This window comes from Aplidium turbinatum, chromosome 1, assembly GCF_918807975.1.
Source record: "Aplidium turbinatum chromosome 1, kaAplTurb1.1, whole genome shotgun sequence".
In the NCBI taxonomy this organism is placed as follows: Eukaryota; Metazoa; Chordata; class Ascidiacea; order Aplousobranchia; family Polyclinidae; genus Aplidium; species Aplidium turbinatum.
The window spans coordinates 14,215,000-14,228,834 of record NC_137472.1 but is presented as its reverse complement, the minus strand read 5'-3'; the positions used below and the strand labels follow the sequence as shown (position 1 = coordinate 14,228,834).

General features: G+C 37.5%; 1 protein-coding gene across 1 annotated transcript in view; it reads right to left on the bottom strand.

The window, feature by feature from the left end:
* LOC145779803 (krev interaction trapped protein 1-like) overlaps positions 1–13,835 on the bottom strand; it is a 30,307-nt gene that overhangs the window by 12,535 nt on the left and 3,937 nt on the right. Inside the window, exons 2-10 of the mRNA XM_082591488.1 lie at positions 13,657–13,812; positions 12,437–12,512; positions 11,402–11,479; positions 10,964–11,119; positions 9,111–9,283; positions 7,713–7,829; positions 2,636–2,765; positions 1,469–1,584; positions 698–844 (exon numbers count right to left, since the gene is read on the bottom strand). Of these exons, the coding sequence (XP_082447614.1) occupies positions 698–844; positions 1,469–1,584; positions 2,636–2,765; positions 7,713–7,829; positions 9,111–9,283; positions 10,964–11,119; positions 11,402–11,479; positions 12,437–12,512; positions 13,657–13,812 (1,149 nt within the window). The remainder of the gene's footprint in view (positions 1–697; positions 845–1,468; positions 1,585–2,635; positions 2,766–7,712; positions 7,830–9,110; positions 9,284–10,963; positions 11,120–11,401; positions 11,480–12,436; positions 12,513–13,656; positions 13,813–13,835) is intronic.

Sequence of the window (13,835 nt, the reverse complement as noted above, 5' to 3'; positions counted from 1 at the left end):
CAGCAAAGCTCGAATAGCAAAAATCATCTACTTCAAGGTTCCTTTGAGAACTTCGAGGATCCCACTTTGAGAACCACTGGCTTAGAACGAAGCTATCACTAATCTCCCACGTCTGCAGACGTTGAACCTATGTAAAAAACGGTTGATTTGCAGTCTGGGTACAAGCAAATCAATTAACAAAACCTTCATGGAAGAAAAAAATCACTAACGAAAACGCATTACCTACTTAGAATGCAAATGAACATGAAAATTCTACAAAAAAAAAATTGAAATAGTTTTGCCATATGAATCGCAATAATTCGATTCAAAGGCAGCTATTATAAGAAGGAAAAAATGAATGGAAAGCGAAATAGGGGCAGACCACTAGGAATTTGGAACAATGATACTAAGAGCTGGTCAGGTCTTGATTACAAAAGTACAAAAAAAATCTCACACCAGAGAAACTTGGCGCTCCATTGTCTTCAACCTTCAACGAGAGGAAAGAACTTGATGAAGACCAGCAAATTAATCAACAGAACTTGCCAGCAAATTAATTAACAGAACTTATCAGCAAATTAATAAACAGAACCTACCAGCAAATTAATTAACATAACCTACCAGCAAATTAATCAAGAGAACTTATCAGCAAATTAATAAACAGAACCTACCAGCAAATTAATTAACATAACCTACCAGCAAATTAATAAACCGAACCTACCAGCAAGCATAATGAGCGGGCGCCCATCCATCGTGGTCCCACATTTCAACCCTGCACGAGTCTGTTTGAAGGAATTGTGAAAGTGCGCCTACGTCACCATCGGCTGCCGCACGGTGGGCGGGAAACTCTTCAACCCAGCTCAATTCCCTGAATAAACATCACATTTGCGTTATGTGATGCAGTAGAATTTTTTTTCAGACCACAATATGGTGGTCAAGTAGGGATTACTGATGACCTCAGTCTCATGGGAGACATGGGAAGACGTGTCTCTGTCTATCGCTATCAATTCTTGCTAGTGTACAATACGCTGCCTAGATACATACTTGAGATCTCTTTATTAAGCAATAAAGCAAACCACATTTTTGTTGGTTAAGTGTTTAGGTACATTCTATTTTCTGACAAGGGCCTGGAGGATATCCGGAATTGTCAGGGTTGTCAACGTACGATTTACTTGTGTTTGGAAAAAAGTTCATAACACACACGAAAGGTACGTAAGCTAACTATTGTGCTTGAACAAAATTTCCCATTTCATTTTTAGAAAAATTAACTACGTCAAATTGCTGAAAAACTAAACATTAAATTTTCACCTGCAGTCCTGTTTTAATTTACACCATATTCTATTATTTTCTAAAAAGCGTTATTAATAAGTTATATTTACTGTATCTGGAACAGGAAAACCTGTCCTTTTCATACTAATTTAACTTCTTCTAATGTCGAATTAGTTTAAAGGACAGATTTTGTTTAGTTTGAAAATTTATTTTTTTTTCTCACTGGTTTTCATCTGTCGACTCTTGACCTTTGAACCATGATTCGCCATCCGGGATCTTTATCTTAGAATAATCGGGAGGTTTTTGGCCGAAAAATGAGTTGACTACCAAGAAATCAACCTACAAAAGATTATGGAAAAATGTACTTTTATGGAAAGAGCAGAAAAAAATACAGAAAAACAATGGGTTTAAGTTTTTCATTGAAAACTGCATTTAGTTGTCGTTGGTACAGTTAGCTACTCAATATACAAGTGAAGTTATTGTAAAAATTAAAAACCTATAAATGGAAAAAACATCTTTATCTGAAATGCAAAACATGTAATTTCTCTCTCTCTCTCTCTCCATTTTACTTCAAAGAAGCCTGGTCTTCATTCCGAAACATCAGGGTCAATGTCATTTACAATTATGATTCTCAATTACATTTAGATTGTAATCCACTCGGTTAGTTGAGCAGCGTGTGACAGTGTTAAAAATGATTGGAAGCCGCCCCGCTTGTAAGCCAAGCATAATGGTAAATGTAAACTACAATCTGTTAAACGTTCTGCACAAGTACGATACGTCCAATAAATTAAATTGACTGTTACGTGGTTACGTACTTAAGCTGGATAAGTGGTGACGTACTTAAGCTGGATAAGTGGTGACGTACTTAAGCTGAAGTTTTTTTTATTTCATTGATCCGACCAATACATCGAAACCATATAATGACAGCGGCTTGTTTGATTCAACCCTCGGACAATTATTGACATATTTTAGCTCGATCTCAGACAGCAAATCCGTCGTTTTACATTGATTCGACATCTGAAGGGCTAATTTGCTATCTGGAATACTCTAAAATGTTAGGCCGGAGTTCTCTCATACTTCAGTCACATCAAGGGTCCCTTGAGAGTGTTTTTATCCGAGTCCTTTGAGTATGTACGGACTCAGTTACAGTTAACTAATATGCAACACTTGGACATCATTGACTTCTTTGATGAGTCAGTTACAGAGAAATGAGACGATTTTCAGATTGAATTAAAAAAACATGAAAGCCGCCAGGATTGGGAGCCATACCCGGGTGCAAACCGCACGAACAATGACAAACAGACGGTACAATCAAACTAGTTACGAACAACAATTTATAGCAAATACTGTCATGTTTTATCATCAGCTATTTCCACAGTAAGCATTGCACCTTGCTGTACGGATGTAAATCGGTGCCAAATAGGGGATTTGAAACGAGTAGATCTACTTTGTTTCTTTCCTTCATCCTTTCCATTGCTTCATCTGGCGTTAATGAGTTTTCCAACAACAGCCATGACTCTCTGAAAACAAAGGCACAACGGTTTAGTTTCTGCATATCAGACCACAGATAAAACCGCGTACGGGGTGAAACGTATAAACGGTTTTATCGTTTAACTCCTACACCCCAAAGTATCCATAAGTTTTTATCGATGTAAAATTGTTACGCCACGCGGACAGCTAAAGAGGTGGTGCGATAGCATGCGGAGTGACCACAGAAAGGGGAACCTAGTGGCGGTCAACGTTCAAGATAGGCGTACGTGGAAAGCCGTTATCAAGCCGGATCGAAATTTGCTGGCGTCCAACACTCGTAATCCTGGAAGCACAGGACGGAAAAGCGTGTACTAACTAACTGAGTCGATTGATGAGAAACACACTCAAGTTGATACTGTAACCAACGACTACAAGGAACTTCCTTTCGCATCAAACTTTTCCATGTCATCACTGTTAACTAATTTATCATCAAGATAAGTATTTAATGAGCACTATTTAATGATCTAAAAATGATCAAAAAATGTACACAAAAAATGAATCAAAACAGCTCTGTATTTGGAAAGCTACAAAAATTAAACGTCTTTTTTCGTTAACTCGTTTTGAAGGGTTGGCAGAGATCTTACGGGTAATGGGAAAGCTAGGGGGTAAAAATACAAAAACACAATGTTGTAATTTTTATGGTAAGGGGCCACATAACACAATTATCCATTTGGCATCACAGACAGGCAAGGAACAACAATACAACAGGGTTGAGCATTATAACAATATATTTTACATATTTACAAATAGTTTCAACAGTCGAACGTTTTCAGCTTAACTAAAGTCCTCTTAGGGAATCTGAATTTTTTTTTAAGAAATGCAATAAACTTCAACATCTGAAACGCAATTACCTAACTGACTAAACAAAGAGAAAAACACAGCCATCGAAAACCAGCAATGTGGAAAAGTGACAGACAGAAGAAAAACGAATTGAATTAGATCAGGAAAAACTTAACTCATTTGCACCATAGGATGTGACGATTGTGACGTATCAAGTATCGTGTGACGCCTATCTTGTACAACATTTATATATAATATACCAAAAACCAACCAATCCATTCTGAGACCAGCTTCTTAAACACTGACGATATGTGAATAACAACGCAACACAAATACTTCACTTCCACGGAGAGAGTACTCAGCGATGCCCTGGACGGGCTAACAACATACTACACGGAGAACCACCTGCGTGCCAACACCAACATAACCCAAATTTGCGCATTCAACCTTAGATACGGGATGCATCACGCCGACCAAACATTTCTTGGAAGGGAACAAAACTAACACATTGTACCAATCCCACATACCTCGGTGTCAAACTATGAAGGTCCCTTACATACAAATCTCATATCGAAAAGTAAGAGCTGGTGTGGCTTTTCAAAATAATATCTTACAGAAACTTGGAAAATTTGATTGGGGTTCCCTTCTTGATACAATACGGTCAACTGTTTTAGCTTTATAATGCTATTCGGTTGCAAAAATGCATGCCCACTGTGGGAACGCTCAACATATGCCGAGAAAATCGACCCAATATTGAACCAACGCTGCTGTTTGATTACAGGTTGTCTCAAACCCACCACATCACGTCACTACACATTCTGTCTGGAATTGCTCCCACCAATACCAACACAAGCGTGACCAACCGAAAGGAAAGATCTTGTCAGAACATGGATTTTGAGACACCCAATGCATGGCCAAACTCCAGCACGCAGGCCATTGAAATCAAGAAGTTTCCTGCCTTAGTTGTCCCACTGGGTCAAGACAAAGTTGCTGCCAATGTGCGAGTTTAATTATGGCAGGAGGCTAGCAACTGGGCCAACATCAGCCAATGTGGAGCTCTTTTTCGTATAAAGCCTTATTCCCGCAAAGGGTGAACCGTGAAACCTGTGAGAACTGCAATTTGTAAATGCACTTCAATTATGAAAATTCAAAACTTAAATTCTGCTCTCACGGAATTTAGGTCACACTTCCTGTTAACAAATGCCACTCTCACAAAATTTAGCTCACCACACCCGTATTTCTGAAACGACATAACTGTGTAACCGTTTCACTTTCATAACTCCCACGATACAGGCTATTACTGATAAAAAGGCACTATAGAATATTATGAGATAAGCGGAGAATAGAAAAATACACTCAGGGACAGACTTTCTGAACGACTCTAGAACAAGAAGGTAAAATTTACGACGGGAGAATGTCGCTTTTCTGACTCCGGTCGATAAACTAAATTGGTTAGAGTTAGACAGGATAATTATTTCTAAATTTCCCGAATATGAGTTTATAATTTTGACCTAACAATAAATACAGTACATTTAACATTACATTTAACTTGTTTAATTTTGTTGGCAATCGTACCCCTAAACAGAAAGCATAAATTATTCTTTTGTAGCTAGAGACTCAGAGTCTCTCGATAACCAGAGCCTCTAATTAAGGAAAAAACTAATCAATATCAAAAAAGCCTACAACTACGGTAAGTATATTTTTCGTCGTCTGCAGACGTTAAATAAAAAAAAAATAACGGATTTGCACAAGAATAGCATGCAGACCATGTTGGTATAACGCATTAATTACCATACTTCAACTTAAGATCGAACATCCAGGACCCAGTCAGCAAATCAGTTCTTTTTTACATTGATTCAACGTCTGCAGACGTTGAATCAATGTAAAAAAAGGACTGATTTTCTGGCTGGGGAAGAGTAAGATTCCAGCAAAGCACTCAGCACGCATTATTGATGAAATATTATTATTGTATGAAGGTTAGTTTTGTCAATCCAGTTTTTACTTTCCGTCGTAAATCATGTAAAAAAGGATCTAGTTTCTAACTGGAATTGCCTTCCCATATCGCAAATACTTGATTAATCTACTGTAGACTTGCTTCAAAAAGATCCAATACATGTTTGTGTGCTGTAGTTGTGCGCAGCAAACGATTTATGGTGTTTGGTCAACAAGGCTCAAACAGAGTTAGACCCTTTAGCGCAGGGGTCGGGAACCTATGGCTCGCAAGTCATATATGGCTCTTTTAACGACGGCATCTGGCTCACAAAAAAATCCAATCTTCTAAAGTGAAAACCGCGAAAGTTTATCTTAACTTTTCATTACAATTCAGAGCTGAAAATACGCTCAGAATGCACCAAATTAAATGTAATTAAGACCCCCCAAACCCTTCGCTGTTTTTCTTGTCTTGCAAACATGCGTTCCCACTTCCCACTTTCACAATTCACCAGTGTCACCAAATGTTAGTTGTGGTAAATGTTAAAGCAGTGTAACCTATGGTTCTCATGGAAATGTATTTCCAAAAATGTAGCTTTGAAAGCTCTTTTACCTAAAAAGGTTCCCGAATCCCGACCACTGCTTTAGCGCGATATCCGCTAGCGAGATTTTATTCGATTAAATACGTGAAAAGTGTGATAAGTCAGGCCTCGAAATTCGTTTTTGTTGACGGCGGACAAACGTGTCCGGTCTGAGCTATCTCGGCGGACAAATTAAGTCTCACGGCGGACACACCAGGTTTTATTCATTTAAACTAAACCAAAAAATGACGAAACCATCAACTATCCGTCTACAACTAAACTAAACCAAAACTAAAAACAAAGTAAGCTACCGAGCAACTTCTTCCCGAAACCTCAAGAAGAAGTTGCTTATTTTTTGGCCCAGTAACCGCACTTCTGCCGTTTGTTTCGACGTATCTGTGCAAGTCAACGTTCACGACAATAAATAAAATACCGTTCCAGTCTTAGCAACATTGAAACCGCCTTGAGACCAGCATTAAGAAACATCGAGCCACGGTTGGACTTGCTTTGTAGTTTGTAGCAGAAGGTACAACATCAAATCAACACTACTTTTAGTTCTGAAAACAACATAAAATTTTCCGCTCAAATATACAGAAAAATGTGCTCACAATATACAAGGGGTCAAATGTATAGCACACAATATACAGGAAGGCGAGCGCTCTAATAGAAAATGTGATCACAAAATACAAGGGGTCAAATGTACAGCTCACAATATACAGGAAGCCAAGCGCTCTAATGGAAAATGTGCTCACAATATGCGAGGGTTCAAATGTACAGAAAAAAGCGCTCATAATATGCTAGGGTTCAATTGTACAGAAAAAAGCACTCACGATATGCGAGGGTTCAAATGTACAGAAAAATGCGCTTACAATATGCGAGGGGTCAAAATGTGCTTACAATATTAGCCCATCTATACACAATACACTACCCCCATGACATGAAAAACAACTCTATTGTAAAAAAAACGTATCATTTGCGGTCGTAATGACAATTGGTTTTATTTTTCCCGACCGCGCAGTGGGTTCTATTCAAGAAGCACCACTCTCTTCTCTCAAGGAAGGAGTTTGTTGGAGGCTTTCGGAAGGACTTGGGATAGCAGGATATTGTGTGATATCAAACTCGGATGACCACTGTTCTAATCGCGCAGTTGCCGCGCTTGTGTTCCAATGGGCTAACTGTGACCGGAATGGCCCGTTTCGGTGAATCCGATCCCTTAACGGGGGATTTTTTTAATTTTTTTTTTTAATTATCGGGTACCGTAGCCTAATTATCATTGCCGTTTTAGGGTTCGGGGTTAGGGGTTAGAGGTTAAGAACTCACCGAATCGGACTCACCGAATAGTAGCAGACCCAACTGTGACGAAGCTCTTGCGTGACTTGAGCCATAGTGGGTTTGTGTTCACAGAGAGGGTGGCGTTGGTCGGATATCTGTTTTAATCTTTCTTTTTTTTTGTAGAATAGTAATCCCAGACGGTGAATCAACCTTTTTACATTGTTATTCAACGTCGGCAGACGTTGAATCAACGAAAAAAACTATTTGCTGTCTGTGAATCAGTGTAAAAAAAAACGTTGATTTGCTATCTAAGTAATGCGCTACCGAAAAACTACAAACTTTCTATAATTCGGAATCTCAGACCTAAATAATCACCTGTTAGTTTTGGCGGAGTAGGCAGGGTTAGTGACGTTTTCATGGATGCGTTCCAATGCTGAGGAACGGAACAAAGCCTTCCATCCGAATGGTCTTAAGATTTGTCTTTTCAACCACCTAAATAAAATATACCACACTTGAAAATTATCAATAAAATATCCATATAACTCCGAAGCATTACCAGGCATATTAAAAACAAGAACTGTGATTATTATATTCAATTAAAACTGAATCCAGTAGTAACATGCTTAATTTTCTGCTCCTATCAATCGGAGCTTAATTGCTTAATTTTCTAATTGCTTAATTAACATGCTTTAATAAATTTTCTAATTGCTTAATTAACATGCTTAATTTTCTGTGTTTCAATAAGAACTCTGCATGTATTAATGATAGCTTTTTAGTAAGTTTAAAATTAAGAATAGTAGCAGGGCTTAGAAAGCGGTCGAACCTTGCAGTTGCAAACATTGCTTGCCAACATTTTCGAAAGTGACAGTTAGTCTCTAGAAACAGACACTAACGAGGTACACAAAGCACTAAACGGAAAATAAACGGAAAAACAAGACGGAAAACAAGTAACACTAAACGGAAAACACTAAACGGAAAACAAGCCACTAAACGGAAAATAAGTAGAGACATTGAGATTCATAAGGAGTACAAGCAAAATGCTACAATTACAAAATACAAGCAATTACTACAATAATTTACAGGCTTTGGTAACTTTCACACTATAAAAAGCAATGCGTATCTAATTACTGTTAAAGTCTCGCAATAAAATTAAAATCATTAGGCTATTTTAAGCTGATAAATAGATGTTTATTGGCTGCTGCGAAAAAAATGTACGATAAATCAAGAAACAATGTACAGTAAAACTGTTGAAAAGATTACTAAAAAAAAAGAAGTGATAATAGCATCACAGCAGCGGGAGGCTGCGAAGTGACCATTTAAGGCCACCCGTAAACTCATCGATGATAACAATAATTGGCTAATTGAAACAAATAAATAAAGAACAGTAAAGCTGTCCAAGATGATAAGAAATTAAAAATTTAGGTAGCCTATGTTACAATTGCAAGTCTGATCAATAATTTAGCATTTCTCTAATGTGTGTCAATAATTTTGATTTTGTGCATTCTTTTAGCAGTTGTGCAGGAGGATTTAGGAATTTCAACTAGTATATTATTCCAAATTTTTGTGCCAGTGTATTTTATAAAGCGTTTTAGTTTAGCGATTGTGTATCGATAATAATAGTAATCTAGGTTGGTCGAGTTTCGAGTAGTAAGGTTGTGAATTTTGTTGCATTTTTTAAAGTAGTTTTGAAAAGTGCCAGGTAATGAATTAAAACAGGCAATTGAATAAACTTAGTTGACTCTAGTCTATCTACTGTATGTTAACATTACATACCTATCTAATCCCTCTAATGCCCGCAGCGTTTCTCTGGTGCAGACGTTTTGGTGCATTACGCTTTCGTTAAGAACAGTTGACAGAGCGTACATCTGCGCATTATCATCTCGAAACGCTATGTCATGTTTTGTTGTAAGGGGAACAACGTACAACTTCATACCTTCTTCTCCATTCTGTAAAAAACCATAGTTAAAAAGAAATGGTTCATAATAGCAGGCCTTAAAACTCGTGTTTTTTTCCGGCAGCCATCGTGGCCTACCGAGAGCTCCTTCTCGGCGGCCAAATCTGCGTGCTTGGAGGCCAAAATACAAATAACGATAGCACACGTAAATAGAATTAAACTTGCAACAATGCTAAAATGATCACTTAGCGTCTGTTAAAGTCTGGGCGACGTCCTGCAATAGAATCGTTGTACCACGCAATAAGTCTTTTATCGGGATTGTAATCCGGTATTACCGGACCATCTAACCACACTAAATTGTTTCAACTGCTCCCAGCTCAGTAAATTGTTTCAACTGCATACCGCCTTTCATAAAACCTGACCATTTATTCCGTTGTGATGTCACCATTGAGGGTGTGAACTGTGAAGTCACTAACTCACAGCGGGAACAATTCTCAACTATGAAGACACGTGTTTTCCCCTCGGATGTCAACTAACCAAGTTTTTCTGTTTAACAAGGATTCAATGTCCGACAACATTGAATCGACATAAAAACGACAATATTGCCAGAGGATGTGAATTAGGTGCACTTCGGATTAACACTTTGTTAAAATAAACGTCGGGAATTACAAACAAGACTTACAGAGCTGGTGATTGCAGCTGGATGTATTCCATACATATATACAATAGGAAACGTTCCCGCAAAATACAACAGTGGCGATTATGACGCGCTAAACTAATTCTGCGTAGCTGCGTCTAATTCCACGATCATTCTATTGCGAAATTAAATAATTGACTAGAGAAAAAACCGGCGGCTAAACTTGGCCGACTGAGAAGGTAGCACCGGCGGTCATTCAAGCATTACTTGGCGGCCATGGCCGCCGGCTGCTTTAAGGCTTGGAATAGCCTATATTTGCATTGTCCGATTGCAAATGAAGCAAAAACAAAAATAGTTAGAGAAGTAAAGAAAAGAATGAAAGGCAAACTGAAAATATGAGTTTAAATATTACACTGTCAGTGTCAGTCAAAGAAGAGCCCCGAGTGTAGACTGTAGATACTATTTTCATGTTCAGAAAACGTTTCGAAAACTAGACTGTTTTTTTATCAAAACTGCAGTACCAAAAATGAACAATCTAGTTTTTGAAACGTTTGCTGAGCATGAGCATTTTGGGCTCTCTATTTTTTAATTACTCGAGTCGCATAATTGCAATTTCGAGTTATCATTTACGAGAATTTCGAGTTATCATTTACCTACACTAGCCTATTTTATTTTAAAAACTTCTTCCCATGTGAACATTGTTTGTAAATGGATTGATTTTGTCACATCGAATCATAGGCTACTATGTCATTCAATATGTTACTCGCTATAACTTGAAAAACATTGATTTTTTTCAAAAACTCTCTTCTAAATTTAAGTAGATAATTCTTAAACTTAAGCAATCAATTGTTGAATTACAAGTAGTAGACAAGTAGTAGTAGGCATCCTTCCATCTTTTCAGATGATGGTAGCACTCTGGGTACAGCAGCTTCTCATGTGGCACTGAAGTCCAATCCTGGCGTGGCAGTCTCGTCCACAGTTTGGACATATGAAATCAGAGGAGTTCTGAGGCTGCTGGCTCTCTTTTCTTCTTTGTCTTCTTTGCTCTAGTTGCTTCCTCTGCCTCGACTGACCCTTTGCTAGACCCGCACTGACTTCGTAGCGCCATCTGTTGCGGTTTGCTGCGATCAGTTCCCAGCTGGCAGGGTCTATGTCAGTTAGCTTCAGGTCTCGTTTGCAAACGTCTCTGTAACGCAGTGCAGGTCGTCCTACTGGGCGTTTCTCTGTGGCAAGTTCACTGTACAGAATGTCCTATGGAATGCGCCCATCCTTCATTCTGGATACAAGCCCCAACCAGCGTAGACGTCGCTGGCAGAGGAGAAGGTGCATGCTCAGGGAGTAAAAACGTTCCAGGACAGTGGTGTTGGGTATTTAATTACAAGTATCAGTTAAGAAATGTAACATTGCCCACCTCCTAGATATTGCAAGAAAAAACTGGAAAAAAAAAGTTTTTTTACTGCAAACTTAAAAGAATTGTAGGTAAAAATAAGTTTTTTTTTTTTTTTAGTTTTTTAAAACTATAACATTCAGCACCTGAGCTACTGGTACTTCAGCAAGGATGACTTTCTTCACTTTGAGTCCTGGTATTGCATTGCTTTTGGAATATGTTTTCTGTCAATACAAGGTATATACTGTATGTAAATAGTTTAAGAAGCAACCAATGACTTTTATTTGCGGAATGATTGCGGTGACACCAAAGTATTACCAGACAAACTAAGGTAAAATTGAACAATGCGATGATTCATATTTCATAAGACAAGACCAATACCATATCTACAAAATTAAAAATTTAGTAAATGTAGTATTTCACCATGGATCAAATGTAAACAAAACAAATAGCTTTTGTAGCAATGTACTTAAACTAACACATATGTTACTTTGGAGAAAAATGGTCGGAACGCCTAGTTAATCTAATCAAAAAATAAAGAGCCTAAAATGTGGATAGCCTACTAAACTCATGTTCAGCTAACATGAGTTTAGAATCTACACTTTGGGCTTTATTTTTTGATATGTTACTTTTTTCAGGATCTTTTTTGATGCTACTGTATTCACATATATATAATATTATAAAAAAGAAAACGTGGTGGTATGGATTCTGAAGATCTTTCAATAACACTTTCTGTTGATTTGTGACTATCAGTCATTTACGAGACATATTTTGAAAGGATCGATAGGTCAGCTACATCAATTGGTTATTGAAAGAATGGTAGAAGGAAAGAGGTGCAGGGGAAGAAGGAGACGAACTTGGGGAGATGATGTACAACAAAGGGCAGACTTTTTAAGCATCGGAGAAGCAAAAAGAGTAGCAAAGAACGTGACATGTGGAAGCATCAACAGACAAATTCTGCTTGAAGACGGCACATGATGATGACCATCACAACCGAAAACAATATGCCAAACATTGTGAAACTGGGGTGTTAAAGGATAGAACCTAGGCTTCAGCAGCTGACAAAGACTAGCAGAGATAAAAAAAAAGATAGAATTGAGTAGAACACTCCACTCAAAGAACTTCAGAAAGTGGAGTCTATAAAATTCAACGCTCTTGCCTGAACACTAAAAAAAACTTACTTGGGAAATGAAATCAATAACTGCCTGTTTGCTTTCTCTTGCTGAAGTCACGCCTTCCACGTAAGGCAAACTTTTCCTGAATAAAATCGAAGTGTAAGTAGCACTAAATATATTTCTTGAGTTTAAATCAAAGAATTTTGCAATCACAATGAAATACTATTTTGCATTCATCGAATGCTGGCATTTGCACAACAATCTAACCTCTTAGAGTACCGTACAGTAATTTATTAAGAACCAATTTCGCTATAGTAATAGCATCTTTTTCAAGCTTATTCAAATAGAATGAAATGCAGTGTTAATTTGTTTTGATTAGTATTGAATACAGAGCACTTTGCACAACATCCACGACTCCTTTTGTTTCAAACTATTCCATTGTTTTAAAAAACAACATCAAAGTCTCATATTTTTTTCTATTTCTGTTTTCACAGTTAAGCTCAAGATACCATACTGGTTTGTGACTAAAAATTTGTACCAGCATAACTATTATATAGTATACAGTACAACAGTTAGAATAAAGTGTGTTCCTGGTATGATTTGAACTCGGGCAAAAATTTCTTAAATGTGTGACATCTAGTTATTAATTGGTTGATACAAAACCTAACACATTTCAACCATAAGTTAGTCTAGGTCTAGACTAGAGGGTCTCAAACTTTCTTTAGCTACGTAGGCTATTCTTTTGATGAACCAACAGTCCAACATTCTATTCAATTTTAATATATACGAAGAAATACTTCACAATGTAGATAATACTGACCTGTTTTAGCCTGATGCTGCGGGTTCGCTGTGGTAATAGTGAATAGCACTAGCTTTCGAAACACAGTTTCCTAGTCAAGTGCTATGACGAATGGTGTTGAAGTCAGTGGGTCTATGTGGTTCTTTTGTTTGGCTTGAGGCTGCTGTCTGTTGAGTTTCTGCATTGTTATGACTTCAACACTATGTTCCGAAAGCTAGTGCAATTCGCTATTACCACAACACACAACGAACTCGCAGCATCAGGCTAAAACAGGTTGCTAATATCTACATTGTGAAGTAAGCAACGTTTATGTTACTAAAAGCGAAATTGAATTTATTGCATACACAGAAATGATCATACAAAAAGCAGCCCTGGTTAAATAGGGAAGGAATCATGAATTCTCTTAAAATTTTAATGAAATGACTCATAAATTACATAGTAAAATACATATTCCAGATAAAATAAAGTAATTCATTCTAATACATACAATCCATTAGATGCTGCTGTTTCAGATGAGTGCACAGTTTCCAAGAACACCTCACAGTCACTTGCTCTGAGTGCTTTTTCCTTCGCTTTGGAAGATGACAATGAAATTGGACGAATTAATGAAATGAACATATTGGAAATATATATAGGATAATATCTATGGTTGTTATATTACAAATA